This window comes from Erithacus rubecula (assembly GCF_903797595.1).
Source record: "Erithacus rubecula genome assembly, chromosome: 1".
In the NCBI taxonomy this organism is placed as follows: Eukaryota; Metazoa; Chordata; class Aves; order Passeriformes; family Muscicapidae; genus Erithacus; species Erithacus rubecula.
Window position 1 is genome coordinate 45,988,491 of NC_136658.1, and position 21,095 is coordinate 46,009,585.

A 21,095-nucleotide genomic window follows, 5' to 3' on the forward strand; every position below is an offset into this window, starting at 1 on the left:
ACTACAGTTGAACACACTCTCAGCATCTGCAAAGGAGCCTGAAACATTGACTTTAAATTGAATGAAAAAGCAATTGGAGCAGCTGAATGTTAACTCTTCCATTTCTTGGAGAGTTTCCATTTTTATAGGGTCTCTAGGCATTAGTATGAAATTTCTGCTGGTAGTATTTGTACTGTCATTACATAAGGATAAGGTTCTAGGAGCATGTTAGCTTGCCCTTTACAATAAATGCTTAATTAATGAAAACAGTGTGTACCAAAAAACATCAGATAGTAAAAATAACAGCTGATGAACTTTTCACTTTAGTCCTCTCACTTTCACATATTTAGTTTTGCTATGGACTGAGTTTATGTAACAACTTAATTTTGTATTTTTCACAGAAATGTAACCTGGAATAATTTAGCTATCCCAGACACCCACTGTTCCAGAGAGCTAGAAGAAGGTTACCAGTGCCCACCTGGATTTAAATGCATGGACCTTGAAGATCTGGGACTAAGCAGGCAAGAGCTGGGCTACAGTGGCTTTAATGAGATAGGTCTGTCCTATTGGTAAAATCCATTTCAGTATCCATTTAAAAATGTTTTTGAAATGAATGGAACAGGTAGTTCATGTCTGTGCTGAAAAGACATCAAGTGCTTTACAGTTATGATACATTTTTACATTGCCTGGGATCCCAGGATTTAAATACCTTTAAAACAGTGTCTTTTTAAGGAGTCAACTGTTGATTATCACCAGTATGCAAATGTGATGACTAGTTTATGGGGGTTTTTTGATTCATTTTAGAGCATAAAATCCCTTTGGTTTGTCTAATTTTAGTAGTAATTCCCATGAAAAAAAACTTAATCCAGAATTACATTGATAATCATCCTGTTACTAAGGAGAAGATGGGAAAAAAACAAAATCATGTTTTTGTGGCAGTCTTGATCCAATCTGTGTAAGTCAGGATGTCAGCCAGAAAATTGCTTGAGAGTCAGGTAGATTTTGCAATACAGGTGCAATTTGTTGTCTGGAAAACACTGCAATTACCAGGAGAATGTGTTCTCTGACAGCTGCAATGTGTTGTCCATCCCCATGAGGAATTGAGTGCAGAACACAAAAGCAGGAAAGGTGGCAAGAACATGGGCAGCTGTGGTAAGATCCACATCCAAATGGAAAATAGGCAGTTATGTTGTCCAAACCTTGTGGTAATTTCACATTTATTGAGAAGACAAAGGTCCAACAGGAGCCTGCAGCTGTAAATTTTCATTTCAGGACAGGCAGAAAAGTACCTTCAAATGATAGAGCATGCCCACAGGCTGAATTCTTTCTGATGCATTGCTTTGACTCTGATAAGGGGTTTTTTTGTGGGTTGTTTTTGTTTGTTTGGTTTTGTTTTTTTGGGTTTGTTTTTTTTTGGTTTGTTTTTTTTTTTTGTTTTGTTTTTGGGTTTTTTTGGTTGTTTTTGTTTTTTTTTTTTGTTTTTTGTTTTTTTGTTTTTTTTTTTTTTTAATGTGGTTTTTTTATCATTTTTTGTTTTTTTTTTTTTTTTCATTTTTCTGGCTTGAGCTCCAGACTGTTATCCTGGTCTCAGCTAAATTTGAAGGTAATGAAAAGGTTTAATGACTGAAATAGAAAAGGGTTTTTTGAGTATTGAAAGCCTTTGCAGCTGAAATTGCTTCAGTTGGTTTCTGAATATTCAGGTTTCTGGATATACATAATGAGCCAGAGAGTTACAAGGAAGTCTCAGAGTCCTGCTACAAGTACTCTGTGATACCAAATAATTAATGAACAAAACCTGCCATTTATGTCCTTTCTTTTTTCTTATGAGAAAGGGAGAAAAACCTGATTTCAGCCCAGCGCCATTCTGTTCCCTCTGGGAGCTAGAAGCGTACTGTTTGTTCAGTACTGTTAGATGGATAACACCATAAATAGTACCAAATTTTCTATAATTTTTTTTTTTCTGTAGATCTCAAAGGATAATCTTGTTTGGTCTCTCAGTCAGCCTTCAGATTTTCTGTCATGCCTGGATGAACATGGGCAGAGTTCACACTAGAACCTAAAATCATCCACATTCAAGTTCTGTAGTTCCAGGTAGGAGAGAATGAAATTAGGGGTATTTCCAGAATAATTATGCCACAGATTGAAGTCACCCTTATCTTGTTATGAGAAAAAAAAAAAAAAAATTGGCATTGAAGAGTGTGAAGGGTGTTGTTCTAGCTGCCTATCTGGTCACCAGGGAAAAGTAGTCGCAATATCTTAAGCTTCAGTGAGTAGAAGAATTAAATGAGACCAAAAAGCTATGTGAAACTGTTCAAAGGTAAAGGAATCAGTACAAGCTGCTATTAAGAGAATGGAGTCAGAACTTACCAAGAGGTCTATAAGATAAGGGGATAGAATTGTACAGAATTAATGGAGAGGCTTATGTGAAAAAGAGTCAGTGTTGTGCAAGGGAAAGGTCTGTAGAAGAAAATGAATTGAGTTCAGAGTTGTATGAGACTAAGGACTGAAGATGAAAATGTGTAGAGTTAAGACTGGTAAGAAATGTAAGTAAAAGGGCTGATGGTGCTGTCAGCCCTATCTGTCTTGACTGAGCTGTGTCACAAACTGAAGGCTGATAACTAAACTGTAAAATACTGGGTAAGACACAGAAGCTTTCCCTAAAATGTTAAATAAGCTTCCTCAAATTAGGATTGTCATAAACAAGATTATAACCAGCAAGTTAATCAATATTTTATAAATATCCATTTTGTGATGCACCTTTGTGTAACAGGTAAGTAATGAAATGAATATTTTCTGTATAATTATACTATTTTTTGTACATTCATGGCTATTACATTTGCAGATATTATGATACAGCCTGTCCTGTTGGATCCTCAAATCTATCATTACAAAAATCACAAGAGCATAGCAGTTTGGCAGCTACTGTATGATTAGTAACTCTTAATTTGTGGTGTACAAGTACAACTTGTGACTATTTGAATGTGATAATTTCTGTTATTTTTCTTCTCTTGAAAGAAAAAAGACGAGTTTTTTATAATTTTATTACTAAGTGAAGACCAAGCAGTTCTAATGAGATAAAAGTTAAGAGAGTTTTTAATATTGTAAGTATGCCAATTAGGTAGCTTCATTATTTGGAAGACACCTTGATTTTGGCCATGCCCTGGTCCCATTTTTATAAGTGGCTGTGAGTTTAAAGGAATTCTGTCTGGCACTACCTCTGAAAAAGTTATAAGCAAAGGTCACAGAGGTCTATCTCATAACTGTTCGTGAAACTGAAAAATTTAATAAAATATGAACCAATTAACTGAGTTCCCAGTACCTCAAATCCTTTTGTTGGTGAGGTTCTGAAATGGGAGGAAGGAACAGCAAGGAAATAATAAGATACCCCTCTAGGTGAACTGACTTCAGCTGTTTCAGGTTCCACCTGATGGGAGGCTACAGGGAGTTCCCACTTTCCCATAGTCATTTGCTCATGAACTCAGTAGAAACCCAAGCACTCCTTCCAACAGTTAGGCACAGAACTTGGCTTCTTATGTAGCTGTTTTTCTTACACAGTGTGAGCCTTAGTATAAAATTGAGTCTTTCATTCTTCGGGATGCCTGTAAGAATTTTTGAATGCTATTTGTGGGGCTGAGTGGAAGTAAGAGAAAGGATAAGAATAAAAGGCTTGGCTGGCTGGCTCTATGGTACTGTCAAATTCTTCTCTTTCTCAGACTACTTACCTGGGCTTTGATTTGGGCTTCTATAAAAAGGTTGATGTTTTCTTCATCTTAGAACAGCCTTTAGTCTTATCTCCCACTGAGAGCATCAGGTACATTCACAGCTAGCCTGTTTCTTGTTTCTGATTTTATTCTCTTCTTCTCTGTATTTTTCCTAGCTGTGTTTAATTGCATAGGGTGTAGCTAAGAGTGTGACAGTATTATGAAGTGTGTAAAAAAAGCTAAGCTAAATACTGAGAAAATGACTTTTTTTTTGTGAACGGACACTACTAATTGAAAAAATTATTAGTCATATGATTGTAATTGTTTAAAGATTTGCCTGCAATATACCTAAAAAGCATCAATATATTTGTTGAATTAAATAAGAGTATACAAGACTTGGAATTGGAGGGCTATGACAAGTACTTCTACCTTACATCTCACTGTTTATCTGAGTGAGCATCCACCTTTAGCCAATATTTAACATGGCAGTAACTGCCATCAGGGCCACACTGAGGATGCTGGCAGAGCTGTCTATGCAGTGCTGTTGAAAAGGGTGCCTCCTAGATGCAAATGTGCCAGAATCCCCCCTGTTGTTGGATCCTGTACAGATTTCCTCCTTACCTTCACTTTCCACTCAGTACAGAGTCTTTTGCATTCAGGTTTTTGTAATATCAGCTAGTAATCATTCCATGTGCCTCATGGGTGCAATCATCTGCAATCATCTACAGATGTAGACTTGCAGCACATCACTGATTTTTACTCTTCACATAATTCTGGAGAAGGTTTTTTCATGATTTGCAGTCCTACATATTGCTTTAAATAGTTTCAAAAGAAAAGGAAGTCCCGAATAAAGATACCTAAAAAGTTAAAAAATATTTTACAAAGTAAGCAAGAGAAGTTTTGGGCCATGAGAGATCATTCTGAAAGGAGAAGGAGATCTAATTCTATTATTTTTATCAACCCATCTGCCAACTGCTAGGGCCAGTACCCTATTAAATGAGACTAATTACTTCTTGTACCTGCAAAGAGTATTTGACAAAGACTACCGTATTAATGGCCATTTTACATATAGGACAAAAGCACACATATTCTATCTCAAAGAAAACAAAATTTCAGTGGTAAGGAGTGCTTCAAAGCCCATATACAAAGACTACATCTGTATTAAACCTTGCTTACAGTAGAAGTGAACGCTGGTCATTGGTACAGTGAGCCAGCAAAATTATCTGATTTGTGGCCTGTAAAACAGCAACAGAGCTTTGGGTCTCAGGTATTTCCCACTTTTATTAAAATGGCTTCTTCCTTATAATGTGTGACCTAGAAATTACATATGAAAGCCTTTTTTAAATTGATAACTATATGAAAAATGTCTGCCATGGCTAGATTAAAAGTGAACCTTATTTAATGTTTGTGAAAAGAAACTTCCCAATGCAGCCAAATTTCCTCAATTCACTTATAGGTATTATTTTAACCAAACACTTGTGCAGTGATCAAAATAACCCCTTTGCTTATGCGTAAATTGAAATTTTATCTACCAAACATAGGAATTACTTTGGTCTCTTGCAAGTTCTCTTATGATGGGGAAAATACTTGTGCACATTTGATACAAGTTCTTAAAGCTAAAGTAGAAGTGACCCATGGGTCAAGTATATAGTGGGTTGAATAACAGAGTAAAATTTACACTAGCAGGTTATTTGCTCAGTAAGAGATACAGCTGCTAGTGAGAAGGATTATGAGGGGTTTTATCAGACTCTCAACATGAGTCCTTCCTCTTCCACCTCTCTTTCACATAATCATGTCTCCTGAATTAGGCTGGTGTCACTTTGCACAGACAAAAATGGCCAGAAATGCAGATCAGCATCACCACCACAACCTAAATCCCTGGACTCTGAATCATTTGGTATCTGGGATAATGGAAGGCACTGAGGGGATGTAATTGTTTAGTCAGAGCCTCCATTTAATTGTACTCATTAAAGGCTGAAAGGTTGAGCTCTTGTGAAATAAGCATTGGTTCAATAATGATTTCATCAAAACTTTCAGCCAGACTCTTTTAATCTATGGATGATATGTATGCTTGATACATGTATTGAGTCTTCATGCTCTGTTTAGCCTAGCAAGTATATCATAGTATTAAATACTTTGATAAAAGGGTCTGATTTATTCCAATAATGCAGCTCTTTGATTCAGGCACTTTCATGCAAAGTGTCTAGTAAAAAACCCTTCATCCACACTTTGACCTGTGGAGTTATCATGTGGTAACATGACAAGTTACAGTGATGTTAATGTGTGAATGTGACAGAACGTAATTAGGGAAGCCATTCAGACTGTCTAGTAATAAAACACATATTTTCTAAATGTGAGCCAAAATGACTTAAAGCATGCCCCATTAGTCCACTGATTGAGAAACCACTAGAAATCATTATTTCAAAAATTGTGATAGATTTTTTTTTTTTTCCCACTGGAATGCCTTCCTAGGCCTCACAGACAGAGACCAATAGAGCCCTGACACCAATTAAGGCACTGTTGTGGATGAGTCTCCATTCAGGGAATTTCACTTATTTGTTTACTGCCAATTAACATAGTATAATCACTCATTCAGGTATTAAGAACTAAGGAAGGCAAACACTTAAGAGACACTTAGGAAAAATGTGTTTCATCCTTTTCCTGTCTCATCTTCAGTTGTCTCCTCTCAATGTCCTAGCCTCAACTCCTCTGCTCATGCAGTATATGAGGTAGGGAATGATGCAGGAATCAGGAGTAAATCCACAGTACTTAAATTTTTTTGCAACCCAGTCTTTCTTTTCAGCTGCTACTCCTTCCTTATTAAACATTTCCTCTGCTCCAGAATCCACTTAGCCATGTGCTGCAGTTCCTTAACACCTGTCCCTGCTCTGGAGTTTCCCTACTACCAAAGCCTACTGCTTATGCCCACTGAAGACACCTAAATAAACTTAGACACAAAAAACATCTTTACATAGGCACTTTCAGAAGGGTATACAGGGTTTTGATGAACACAGAGGAGCAAGGAAAACAGACTGTGTGCCCTGTGCAGGAGAGGACAGTTTGCAGACTTCATTGTGTTGTTCATCTTGGGAAATAATTCTAGTTACGAGGGATGCAAATGCTGTGAGGAGTGAAACATGGCTATGTAAATAAGGTAGATAAATTCACTTTGTTTGGAGATAATGAACAAATTGAAAGTGGGTCAACTAACTAATCTCTGTTTGGGCTTGAAGTACTATACTGTTTTCACTGATTTCTGTTCCTTAAGGACCTGGTTACAAGGCCATGTTTAGTTTCTCATCAGAAAATTTGTAATAACAGAAGGCTGTGTGAGTTGGTTTTTTTTCTTTGGGAGTTTGTTTTATTTGTCAGAAAAGGTACTAGTGAGATTCAGTGATTGGAAGTTGAATGTAGACGGACATATTTAGGAAAAGATGACCATTCAAGAAAGGTTCTGCTTGACCAACTTTGTCTCCTTGTATGACAAGATGACACAGTGGAAAAAGGGTGTTGACTTTACTCCTGCCTTGATTTTTTCCTCTTCCCCAAACATTTAATAATTCTAAGCCTGTTCTTCCTCCCTGCAGTGAAAAAATGCAGATATACAATATATCCAGTTTTCACAGAATACAGAAAACCCCTGTGTTTTTTGACATATTTTTCCTTTATCTTGATGCTTACCTTTCACTCTGCCCTGTTTAGCCATTGTTTCCTCTGAGGTTCCAAATGCTAGTTTGTGTAGAAACTTAGTTTCAGAAGGCAGTAATGACCATCTTTCTCTAAGGATTTTACCAACAATCATACTTTTCTGTTATGCTCTCCTGTACAATGTGTAATTTTTGCCCTCAGGTGAGTCAGAAAGCATTGGAAGCTTTGTGTTGCATTCTGCTTGATTGTGTTTTTGTTAGACTTAAATCTTGTACAGGCTACAGGATAGTATGTTTTAGATCAAATTTTCCTCTCACTGAAATCTTATTGATACATCAAGAAGAAACATTTAGGATAAGCTTGTCACAAAACCAATGCAATAAAGGTATAATATCCTTGATGATTTTTTTCTTAGAAATTCAAAATTTTTATTCTGTTTGCAAAGTCATGACAAAGGCATTTTTAATGCCTTGTTAGTATGCTGTCTCTCATGATTTTATGTCCCCTAGGTGACTGAGTTACCACTTTTTCCTTGCCTCTAGAAGGCTTCTTTTTTGAGTGTTTTATCCTCCATGTGCATTTAGTACCATTAACTTGCTAACTGAATAATTAGAACAGTTTCAAGCATTCTGGTCCATCCTATCCCCAGTGCTGACATGCCTAATAGTTTAGTTGATTACTTAACCCTGAAATAAAAAATAAAACTGATATAATCTTGAATTGACAAAGATTTTCCAATGCAGTGTGTAGAAAATTCATTTTGCTGTTACAGAATACTCAGACTTGTCTAAGAAGCAAAGTAATATGATTTTATTCTCAAATTGGTGCACCGAGATAGGGCTATTGTTTATGAGCAGAAACAGAAATGAAGACTAGTCAAATTTAATTTATCAAAGTCTCACAAATACTCACAGCCTTGGCAGTGTCCATGACATATGCCTATCTTGTATTGCATGGGAAAGCAGAGTCTGGTAAACCAATACCTTGCAGACAACAGACAGCAATATTTTTTTTCCCTTGGCCTATCCCCAGATTCTGCAAACTCGACATTATTTTTAATGATCAAGAATCCTATTTCTGCACCTTTTGAATAAGAAATATTAGCAGGAACTTTAAAATTAGACTCATAATTTTCAAAATGGGTCATGAGTTCTGTGGTTTCCAAACTGTGCTGTTGTGGGTAGGATTGTGGTGATCCACTGCTGCTATGGAAAGGATGTCTCACATTATGCTTGTCCCTTGACCCCCTTAAATTAATGTTTATGGTTTGTTTCTTTATGAACTTTAGCTCAACTCCAAATAGAGATGTTTATGTTTTATTCAGATATAATCCTGTGAGAACATTTGTGCTGCTACATTGGCAGGGTGGGGCCCAAAGACACTCAAAATGGGTTGTTGATACGCAAAAGTTTTTCTTTATTTGGTTACAGCTCTGTCTTCTTTATACCTCTATTCTCCATTTAGATTTAAGTTTACTTGAGGTTTCCTAAACCTTATAATCACATTAACGAGCTTAAAAGCATTTCCCAGGATGACTGGCTAGCAGTACACTGATTTTAGAAATGCTGATATCAAGTATGGAGGTTTTTGCTGAGCAGACACTAAGGGATCAGCCTTTATTTACTGACTTCCTTTGGTCATATATATGTATATGTATATGTATAGTTATATAGTTTTATATGTATACTTATATAGTTATATAGTCATATATAGTTTATCTTTTGTAAATCACTTGCTCCTGTAGCCTAACAGGACAGGAATCACAATCCTTTATTAATTATACATGTAAGTGACTATCCCTATAGATGCTTTAAAAATGCAGGGTTTTTTACTCAATAGTTATGGAAAAGGTTTATGAAAAGCAGGCCAATGTATGTGATCCACTATTTCTTCCAGCTAAAGATGAGATATGGTAGTTACCAAACAATGTGGCACTGACAGAAATTTTAAAGTGAGAGGAAGTTAGCTCTGCTTAGCAAAAATTCTATGTCACATGGCAAAACTATTATTGCTATAGGACTAAACATGCCTTTCAACCCTGACTGTTCAGTGGAAAACCAATGGACTTTAGCTAAAGATTGTATCTCAGCTGCTGAGCTTGCATGTCTGAAGTCTTGGTTCTGTATACTGTATCTGTTTCCATCTGTTGTTGTAACCCTAACCCAGTATTCCTTCTTAATTTTTGTGAGAGAAAGAACTACGATATGTGAATAAGAAGGCAGCTGCTGTCCCACTTCCCTGCATCTGAAGCATCATTGTCCTTCCACTCTACAGCACACACTGACTGCTTAAACTGCTTCTACTGTGTGGGTCCACAGACATGACTGGGATGTCAATATTGGCTGTTACTCATGTCACAGACAGAATTTTGTATTTCTGTGTTTGGGATACCTAAACACACCTCATTTTGGACAACTGAAGAAGTGGCCTGAATTAAAAAACAAACAAGCAAACAAACAAAACTAACCAAAACAAACAAGACCAAATAAAACTGCACACCCAAGCAAATAAACAAAAAAAAAAACCCACCAAAACAGCAAAACCCCCTCCTTTATTAGTATTTGATGTTCCTGTAGGCTTCAGTTTTCTGTGAACCCATTCTAGTTTCCTAGTTAATTAAGACTTTTTAAGCAGTGGATTAGAAAAAAATGTCACAAATAATGTGTATTGAGTTAGCTCTTTCACTAACAAATGGTATGTAGGAAGTTGTAGAGTTTTGGAAACTTAGAGGAATTTGAGCAGCCCTCCAGAATTTTAATTTATTGCTGTGTTAATCCCAAAGTAATTGAGTCTTGCATTAAACCAGGCAATCAGGTGAAACTAATGTGAAAAGTTTAGTATAGTTGTACTGACAGTCACAGAAAAATACAGCTGCTGGGAGTCTTCAGTGGAACATCCTCTCCCCTGCCATTTTGGCGTGTTCTGTGTTTGTATTAGTAGTTAAATAGGTGGATCTATAATGGAATAAAACAAATTTCCAGAAAAAATTACTTTTTCTTTTGCTCTCCATTTTATTTGTAATGGTAAACTTTTCCTGGCAGGCATCTTTTGCTACTATATGTATTTTGATATATCACTCGTGTTATTATGGTATGCTGCACAGAATTTAATCACCTGTCCAATGTCCATGCTCTGCACTTCCTTCTATCTCTCTTTCATTCCCATCTGCTCCTGAGAATGCAGAAAGTTTTTTGAACACTGAACCAATACATTTTGGTTAGATTTCATTTTCAAAGTAATTATTTTTTAAGTTTCCCTTCTAATATGCCATCTAATAAGTCCTTTTGTACAGTGATGACAAAAAAGACAATGTTAAAAAAATATTTCATAAACTGTCACTGATCATAAGCTGAAAAGGTGAAGGAGCAAAATGTGGCAGAAAGGCAGACTTATTAGATGGGTGTAAGAAAATGAAAGTTGAGGCAGGTCAAATGCAGGCTTTGCATCTTGTTAGGTCTTTTTGAACTGTAAGCTGTATCACCTCAGATGAATTGATGCCTTGTTGACATAAAACTACATGTACTGTATCTTAATTTTTCTGAAGTAGAATAGTCTTAAATTCTATATAAATAAGTCTTCTCCTGAGACTGATAGGAGATCACAATGTAATTAAAAATAAAAATAAATTAAGAAACAAAACCAAAAACAAACCAACTCAATGCAGTAGAGCTTTGGAGAGCTCACTGGCACCAGCACAGCTGTTGGGTTCTTAGTGAACTGCTAAAGTATCCCCACCCCTTGCTTGTGCTACTGCGCTGCATCTCAAGAGGACAGACATATGTGCTACAGCATAAGGGTTTGAGGAGCCTGGAATGGAGCTTACTGGGAAATGTGGTGCTGGAGACATTGCAGCTGGATGTGCAGGATCCAAGCTCCCAAAGGGCACCCCTAGTTGGGGACAACCTTTGCACTGCATCCCCTGGAAACCCTTCAGCTTGCCAGTGCCCACTGCTGCTGTGCATGAGTTACACGCAGTGTAAACACTACTGCCACAGTGACCTTCTCATGCTTACTTTCTACTGTTCCTTCTCTAGCACAGCAAGGCCTCCCAGTATGATTTTATGATGCATGTTTTGTGAAGGCAGAGGTGGGAATTTGTTTTTGTACTGCTGCTAGAGTTGATTTGGGATTTCTGTGGAAAGCATGAGATAAAACACTCAAGTCTATTACCTACAGTGACTTTTCTTTTTCCCCTAGTGCAGAATGCTAACCAAAGGGTCAGATAACTTTGAGAGGCTAAGTAAAGCAACAAAGGGACATGTGTGCTAGGAATGCAGTGGTCAAAGGGAAATAAATGCACACTAAGATAATTTCCTTAATGAGGATTTACTAAGAAAACAAATAGGAAGAACTGCTTCAAGCAAAACAAACCTCCCAGTCCACCAGTTTTCACTCTGCAGGAGAGTTGAAGAAAGGCTTATGTCAATGACAATAACTATTTGGATAACTATTCAACAAGTCACAATCTGACAAGGAATGAAGAACAAAGCAGAAAAAAATAGAAATAGGAGTTAAAGGTGTGACAGGTGTGTGAACAGCCTAGAAACACAAGGTGTGACTAATTTCAGCCATGCTAAGAAGCAAAACAGACATCAGTAGACAGAGAATGAACTCAAGCCATTAGAAACCTGTCATTCCATACCAAGAAAATTAGATCCTATTGGTTTAATTATCAGTCAGTGCCATTAAGACAATATAGCACTGAATAATGAAAGCTGCAGTTACAGAGTAATAGAGGTAATTGTTATCCCAGTGGAAGATTTTCACTTTCAGACAAAAGTTGCAGGATGTGATGTTTAGGGCTTTGACCTTCAGCACTTGCATAATGTGTGGGACATGTGGTTTTTACCCTGTCTCCTGAACTTTGACATTTTTATCCTAGACATCATTTTCCTAAAGTTGGTGAAAATGAGCAAAACCACCCACCAGAAATACAATGTGCAGTACTCATGCAACATGTCCTCTGTTACTGTAATTTGAGCAGTCTAGCAAATAATTTTTGATTTAAGACCTTTGACTTGATAAGACAGGACCAGCTTCCAGTTTGGCTTTCCCACTTCTGTTGGGGAATAAAGAGGAATAAAGCTATTCCAGAAAATCTAAGTCACAGATGGACACTCTAGAGGGGGGAGCACACAGAGCTTAGGTGTGACTCTCCAGCACATCAGCTTGTCTGTGGTAAGTGGCTTCATACTTGCTTGCTGCCCTGCAGCAAATGTGCAATGCCATGCTCCTTCTTTAAATAGTGCACAGCTCTCATTTTATTACTCTGTTACTAAAATATTTAAATATTGAATGTTTGTTTTCCCAAGTGCCTTTCCTCTATTGCTCTTAGAGACTTTCAGTAGATACTATATTCTACTCCATTGTCAATGTCATGACATTGCCCCATGAAGAAATTCTTATACCGTGTCTAGTATGCATTGAGTGGTATTGGAAATTACCTAGGGTACAAGCTAAAGGAACAGTATAATATTTTGGATCTGCTGTGAAATATTGAAATGCTTCTTTAAAAAATTGCAAGGCCATTTACTTCCAGTTACTTTCTCATAGCAACTGAGAAAGAATATAAATTACTTGAAAGACAAAAATCTTATCTGAGAATATTAAATAAATACCTTATGTATTCTTTACTCTTATTGTAAGTTTTGGTTGTAAAAAAACTGAGTGCTAGATCTTGTAATATCTATCATTTATTTGAATAAATCTTTACCACATCCTACAAATAGTTACCACTTCTGTATTACTTTATATTTAGGACACAGTGTTGGGAAATGTATCATCTTCTTCCCAAAGGGACATTTTTGTTCTATGAATTGTTTCAATATGTAAATAATTTCTATTTTTCCTAAAATATCTACAGATATTTTCAGTGAACAGACTGCTGAATTGTTCACACTGCTTTGGAGGTACTCCTTAATACTGAGCAGATTTTAAGACGTTTTGAAGGTATGCAATTCCGTCTCCAGGGAAGGAGTGACTGGCCATCTTGGGAAGTGTCAACATACATCTCCCATGTTACAGTCAGCCTTTTCCACTCTCATCCAAAAAGTCTTTTAGAACGTTATCCTCTACTTTTCCAACATATCTGTGCTATTTTCACCTTACTGTGAAGAGTGCTGTAATGATCACTACTTTGTCTTGTGTCAACCGTCAAGTATCTCAGTTCACATCCAAAAATGAGTTAATCATACAGCAGTATGACCTTTTACTTTCCAAAATGAAGAATATTGCAGTAACTAAGCTCCAAATTTTGGCACTTAATTTAAACAACTATAGTGAACTTGGATGACTTTGAGCTCATTTCCAGCTATGCTGCATGCATTTTAAAATACTGGAAGAATTAAAACTATTTCTTTCATAAAATTCAAAAAAGTGAAAACAGGTAGCAAGTCTACTGTCAGAAGACTTTGTCAGTCATCACTGAGACAGCAGCATCTAACTGTTCATGGAGCATAGATGGTAATATGTATAAAATAAAAACTTCAGAAATCTGTTCTGTATCTCGAGGAGCTGACTCTACACATAGCTGATTCATCTTGACAGAAGTTACCCAGGGGCTGACACATTCAAATAAGATAGATTAGTCACAACAGGACTTCTTTATGACTCTTCTGATAAACTGTGGTATTATTTTCTTCTAACTACCTGCCTGTGGCAGGTTTTGTATAGCTTTTATACTGGTATTTGCACTACTTACATAACCTTCTATATTAGCCATTGCTGTATTGTACATGTTAACATTTTTCTTACATTTGTTTTGCATCTGATGTTTTTAGGCATTTTAATTAGAATTCTGATGTTAAGTGACAGTTAATTAAATGTCTACCACCATCTCTCTTTGAAGCAAAAAGCTTCAGTTGAATTACTGTTTAATCTTCTTCTCTAGAACAAAGTCCATATGCGTTTTCTTTCTCCTATTCTCCTTTTTTTTTTTTCTTTTTTCATACAGAATAATAATTCTGTCATTACCTGGATGTTTTCTTTTTGTACTTGTTATCAAATATGAAACTATGGAGCAATAATGAGGATTCATGGAGGGGATAGTAGCAATGAATGGAAATTGCATACTTTGAAAAACATATAAAAATTAAGCATTCTACCATTATTATACCATAGCCATGAATATGTATTTCACTGAAACTTACAAAGCAAGATGGTAAATGCTCTGGAAATAGCTGAGAATATTGACTGCAGTCTTTTGAACATTAAGAGAAATTCTGAAGAGATTTTGGAGTGTCACAGGAGAATATTGATTTTGAATAGTTGCTCTGGGAAGGTTGTAGGATTCATTTAATAGATGTCTGTATGGTTATTTCAAAATCAGATTAGTCTTTACAGGATTTTACCTGGTCATTTTATCCAATGAAGAATGCTTGTTCTACTGTGCACTTACTCAAATTGTGGTTAACCTGTTTTCTACAGCAGTTTCACAGGTGTCTTAAACTTAAGTGAAAGAAACTCTTTTAGTTACTTCATATCTGTCTGTTTCTATTCTCTGCTCAAATACATTACCGAATTTGTCCGATATGATGCTTTATGTTATACTAGACATGCAAGTCTCTATCAGTATTTCTTGCTCCAGATGCTTTCTGATTTCATTTTCATTCATTCCTTAGAAATGCTATGAAATCCATAACACATGCTTTCATGGACCTATGAACTCTTCACATCTCCAAGATCTGTGACCTCTTTTTCTTTATTTTCCACCCTTCCTTCTAAATGCATCCTTGGTTTCCTCAGTCCTCAAGTAGTCTTTTATTTCAGTTAAATATTAGAATTATAAATAGATTTGACCTACTATGCTGACAGCAGCTTTTAGAGTGTCAGAGATTTTATGGTGAACATTTTTGACCAAAGTATAGAGATATTGTTAGTTTTATATGCAATTCATTTTCCATAGACAGATGCATAAGTACATCTGTGTCCACAGTGTCCTCAGGCACAAGGGGGAAGGTGCAACTCAGGAACTGTGTTTTCACTGGAGAATTTCAGTGCAGTTCAGAGTAAACACGTATTTTGTAAAAAAAACAGACACTGTACAAAAGAATTGCTCTCCCCAGATGTTGTGCAGTACTTTATTAAATCAGCCATATTGCTGAGTCCTTCCTGCACAGAAGACAGTGTTAATCCTTCCTGCATAACTTCATTAGAAGCATTCTTAGAAATCTTCTCTGTCAGAAAGCCAATGAAAATGAAATTTTATTTTTGCACTATTTTCTACTTGAGGATTCAGCCTGTGTTATTTGAAACAATTGGGCTCTATTGAACTTAGAAGGGTTTGGTTTGTTTGTGGCCTAAATCATCACATTTACAGATGAAACCATCTAGTAAGAGCCTTGGTGATGCTTTTGTCTACTCCTTCTTGTGACCATAGGCAACTGTGTCATATCCATTCTTCTTGAAAGTGCAAAGTTCCGACTTAAGAGGCAAATACAGTAAGAGGCAAAACAAGATTAAGAACTCTTTCAGGACATCATTTCTCTGATGATTAGAAAATGCCTAAATTCAGCCTACCTCAATTTCATGCCTACGTTTCAATGCCTGTATTATCCTTTGCCTTTCTTTATGGCCAGAGACAAGTACCTAGTGCTATTTTGCCCTCTATTTGTTCTATTTTTTGGCAGACTGTACTTGGGAACTTCATACTGCCGTTGGTTTTATTCACACTTAGATATTTGGCCATGTATCTTTTGGAGGCATAGTGCTGCTGAGCCTTATGCTGTGGAAACATGAGCTGTAGAGCTGTCAGGGGCAGGATTTCCATCAGTAAAATCATCTACTTGGCATTGGTCTTTGGTCTGTGAACAATGTGATATGGACTGACAGGGGTTTACAGTGCTCAAGCCTGGTCCACTCTAGAGCTGAACAGTTGATATCCATATGTACAGGAGTTGGTTTTGATCTCCACTGACCTCATGAGTCACCCTGTGACCCTAAAACATAAATGAAAACTATGAGACTTTTCAGTCCAAAGTTTCCGTGAGCATTGTGTCACATCCCACTGTTGCAGCCCACCAGGGATGTGACTTCATAACCCAGTACAGAAGGAATGTATGGGATGTGGAAATGTCAGCCAGCGGAAGATGCTGAGGATGTGAGCCTGTTTGGAATAGTACTGAAGGTGTGTGCTGGGGTTGGAGGGAGCCAGACTTGTTGCAGGCACATCCATCCGAAGATAAGGTCAGGGAGATGGAGCTACAGAGTTTCACTCCATAAGTGCCTGCAGGAAAGTGACTTTGCCGTAGCCTCAGGCTGTGGATTGACACGGGATGAGACCCAAGTAGCAATTGTTTAGGGTGAAGCAGGGTGTACATGAATGTTGCTGTCAGTGTCACTGAGGGTGGCACAGAATGCTGAAATTATACCAGCTTATTGCCTTTGGGACAACTTTATGCTGGAAGTAGAAGAGCAGACCTGTTCTGGTGCAAGTTGCAGACAATGCCAGTTGAAGTGTTCAACTTTTCATTACAAAATGAAGCCTTCAAGAAAAGGGTGATTTTAAGGGGCACAGTCAGCTTACAACAAATCAGTACTTTGTGTCATATGGCTGTGGTGATTTTAACACAATAGTCAGAGCCTTTTTGTGAAATCATGTCCTGCGTGACATTTATTTATTCCCAGTGATTTTTTACATCTCTGACTTTGCAGAAGTTAGGACTGCAACCTAACTGAATCCTTCCTTTGTAGATCTTCATTCCTTTGTAGTGTTTGTGCAGCCTAAACACATGCAGATTATCCATGTTATTATATTTTTTGTTTTAATAACTAGTAAAGATAAGATGCTGCACTGGCTTTAGAGAATTCTTGATTGTAAAATTAGAGAAAATTAGTATGAATCTAAAAAAATATATATATTTGAAGGTCAAGCTCATTGCCAGGCCACCCCAAGACTGAGTCACCTGTTCCTATCTTATTTCTTATAGATGCTTAGATGATATGTTCTTAAAAGAGCTCCAAGGATACAAACTCTCAGTTATTCCAGTGCTGGCTATTGTCTGCTAGCAGTTGTTTCTCCTCTATTACAGTTATCTCTGACTCGAACACATGAATCCATTTAGTTGATACTTTTACAAGCTTCTTAGGAAAGCGACTTGAAAGGATTGTAGTACCCAGATACCAGAGATCTGCCTGATGGTCACTTTTGGAAGAAGATGTTTCTTTGAGGTATTCCTGTTACATTTGTCTTCCTGTAGGAAGCCCGTTTCTGAGAGATTGTCGAATTAATGGGTCTGGAAACAGTTGTGCTTTTTGCTCATGACTGCATCTCATAATATTAATCTCTGGGTTTTTTTTTTTTGGTTTTTTTTTGTGCAGGCAATTTGATAAGTGTTTTGAAAACACCATGTTGATCAATTACACTGTTTTCCCAGGATTTTTTGTGTTTTGTGGGGACTTAAATGGTAGACTCTTAGAACCATAAATTTAACTCTGTTTCTACTAAAGGAATGATAAATTCTTCTTTTCCTTTAAGCTCTAGCATTTAGGCCAGGGTTGAAAATTTTTAATTTTTGTCCTTCCATGTCTTAAAGAATATGCCTATATCCAGCTATCTGAACATCAGCTCACATGTCTGACTTTGGCCAGTGTGATTTAAAAGTTGAGAGCATAATTTTCTTCTCCAAAATATTACAGAAATGTACTAGCAAACTAGGATCAGGATTTGTTTCTTGTTACGAAAAACATGAGACCCTAATGTAACAACACAAAATCTCTACCCAAGCCATCATAGGATTTGCAGACACATGACTGAGATAACAACATGTTTGTAATGTCCAGCAGTAAATATCCTTATGTATGCTTTTAGAGGTGCCTTTGACTTCAGTGAAGAGAGTGGATAGACTTCTAGGGTTGATTGTTTGTTTGTTTGTTTGTTTTAATTGAAGAGTAGACAAAGAGGTAGTCACTGTGAAGTAAATGGCATGCAGAAAATCAGCCCTGAATTTATGCATAGCACTTGTTTGCACCTTTAGATCTAAAAGCTCTGATTTTATTTCACCCACTGAAAATTATTTTCATATGGAAAATGAGGTCTCTTAAGCTTATCCTTTGATAAAAAATTGCCTGGAGTAGGTCTGATGTGTGTTTCTTGTGAAACTGCCTCACTGAGCGATGCCAAAACTTATTTTTTCATACACAGCCCTTTTTTATTTCAAACCATGTGTTTGTGTGTCTCAGTACAAAATGCTGCATTTTCCACTTCAGCAAAAAGCTTTGAAGAAAAAAATACATTAAATACCATTGGTCTACAGGAAATTAATGCAGCCTTGAGTCAAAACACAGGGTTGACATACACCTACTCAAAGAATAAACATCTTTGTAGGTAAACTTGATGCTGAGAAAAAAAGAAAAAGGCCTATTTGAGGGAAAAAAAACTGCATTGATTTGCCAGTGAGAAATCCCAGAAATTTCTGTTATGGATGTGTAGGATTATTTTCAGTGGTGCACAAAGATCAGAAAGGAGTTCTGCAGAAGCAGATAATACTGAAAACAAGATTTAAGCAGTGTGTATTGAAACTTTGGAAATTCTCTCTCCCAAGAAGTACATGGCAGTTTATACAGCTTTTCTTGCCAAAGGTTTTGACTTTCATCTCCTAATAAACCTGCCAGCTGCTTTAGTCTATTAGTGCTAGTCTTCCAAGAATTCTTTTGATAATCAGTGGCTCTCTGGTCATGCAAACATTTTCTTTAAGACAGTCCAGAATAAAATAAGTCAGATGTTACAAGAATTGGTTTTCTTCTCAAGTTAGTATTTTGTTTTCTTAAGGAAAGGAAAAGATGTTGATGTCTTTTTGCTGACATCCACGTATGGTTTTTTTTTAATTTAAAAAAATCAGGTTCTTTTCTCTTTTGTCACTGACCTCTTTTAAAACCAGAAATCTTTAAGCTAGTTTCATCTTAGACATTGATTGTGTCACTGCTTGGGGAGAGTCTCAGAGTCCCTAACTTAATACAGCCATCTCTGAGCCAGGACAATATGCTTATCTCATAAAGGTGCTGTGGGATTCAGTGCACTGTCAGCTCAATAAACTACTTCTCTATGTCTCCACACTCTCTCTAACTGCACATATTAGGATAGTGGGCAAACCACTCCCTCACAGCAACAAAGTAGGTGAATTATTTTCCTTCTAGTGGCATGTAAAAAGCAGCAGGGAGTACTTACTAATAGATAAACAGGTCATTGAGTAAGTGTCATTTGGGTTTTCTTGAAGCAGTCAATCATAGAGCTCCTTCCTTCCATTTAAGAAGTGAAGTTATCGTCTCTTCGGTTGGATTAGTCTCTTAAGATGCATTTGACACTTTATATTTGCTGCTGTTATTCAGATGTATGGAGGCTAATGAGATTTCTAACATGTATCGGTTTTTGTAATGTCTACTTAACCAGCTTAGTGTCTGTTATTTTTTCTTAGAGAAATGCATTGATCTAAGTGCTGTTACTGTCTTATTTCTGTTCACTGAATACTCAGCTGGTCTTGGTAGTTGGGATTTTCTACTGGTGCCCTTTAGTGAAACTTCTATACAAGAATAAATCTTGTTCAGATATGCACTATAGCTGAAGCAAATCAAATTAGAATTCTTTGGGGGGATTTTTAAAAGCATCTTACTTAAGATGGCTGCAGTTTTACCACTGATTGTGGTAAAATCTCGTGCAACTGCTTTTGAAAATGTTATCCATTCCAGAGAAAGGGGCTGACCTCTTCATTTTAAGAAAGCAAGTACATCTTCAGAGGAGCACCTGTAATTCACAGGTGGTGCCCAGAGGAACCAAATGAAACTGAAAAAGAGCTTTAGGACCAAGCAGCTTTGCTGTTTCATTATTTCACTTAAATTAATTAGATTGCTCTGTCTGTCACTATTGGGAAAGCTAATGCAACAGGTGAATAGTTCTGATTAACAGTGTATAAAATTCAGTGCTGAATTTACATGCTTTATGTCAAGGAAGATTTGCATACTTTGTTTTCTCTCTAACAAAGTAATCAATCACTACCTTGTTTTTAATAGTCATTCCCAGCATTTGACTGAATGACAATCCCAAGACATAATGTCTGTACTAAGAATTCTGCCTTAAACTTTTCTCTTTAATGTGATAACCCTTAAAATGTTCATTAAATTTGAAACATAACAATTTTGGGGAATTTTTAAAAATTTATTTCTGGGCTGCCGCTTTTACTGTATAAATGCATTGACATATGTAATATATTTTAAAAGAAGTAATAGTCCTATAAAAAGATAGTTCATTTTCAAAGGAATAAGTTATTAAATTATAGAGATTCCTTCATTGAACTTTTTAATGTTATACAGTTTTGTCATAACATTTACTGTAAAAGGCATGAATCCACTATGACTGTACTTTAAATCAGAGGCGTTTCATTGTAAAGCCTGAGGTGGTGGCTGGCCCATCTTCAGTGTTCATCTCTCTTAAAGCCAAGGCCTAGGCATTTCTGTATTCTTGGTTTCTAGATCTGAAGAGTATTTTTGCAGTTTGATAAGGAAAAGCACAGTTTTGGCAGTGTCCTACTTCTAGGCTTCAGCCTGAAGCTCTGCCCATTCTGTTGATGATGAGACCCCAGAGATCTGAGAAAAGTTATGTCCTTAAAAATACTCTCTAGAGTGAAGGAGAGGTGGGAGGCTTGACTGTGCTGCAGCTTCCAGCTAGCTGTGCATGCTGCAGCTCAGCATTTACTTGATTCTCATCAGCTGCCACTAAATTTGTGAAGTTGCCTCCCCACACTCACAAAAGTGATTATAAGACAGACAGTATACTAG

At 36.7% G+C, this 21,095-nt stretch overlaps 1 protein-coding gene across 5 annotated transcripts in view; it reads left to right on the forward strand.

The window, feature by feature from the left end:
- The window catches only part of NALCN (sodium leak channel, non-selective), a 224,209-nt gene that overhangs the window by 49,450 nt on the left and 153,664 nt on the right, over nucleotides 1-21,095 (forward strand). For 4 of the 5 annotated variants that reach the window (XR_013776097.1, XM_079319725.1, XM_079319724.1 and 1 more), the window contains one exon: nucleotides 381-535. Coding sequence is in view for 3 of the 5 variants with exons in the window: in XM_079319725.1 (XP_079175851.1) it covers nucleotides 381-535 (155 nt within the window). In the remaining 2 variants the exon portion in view is untranslated. Of the gene's footprint in view, nucleotides 1-380; nucleotides 536-21,095 lie in introns of those variants that run through there. The other variant, XM_079319727.1, reaches the window with a different exon arrangement.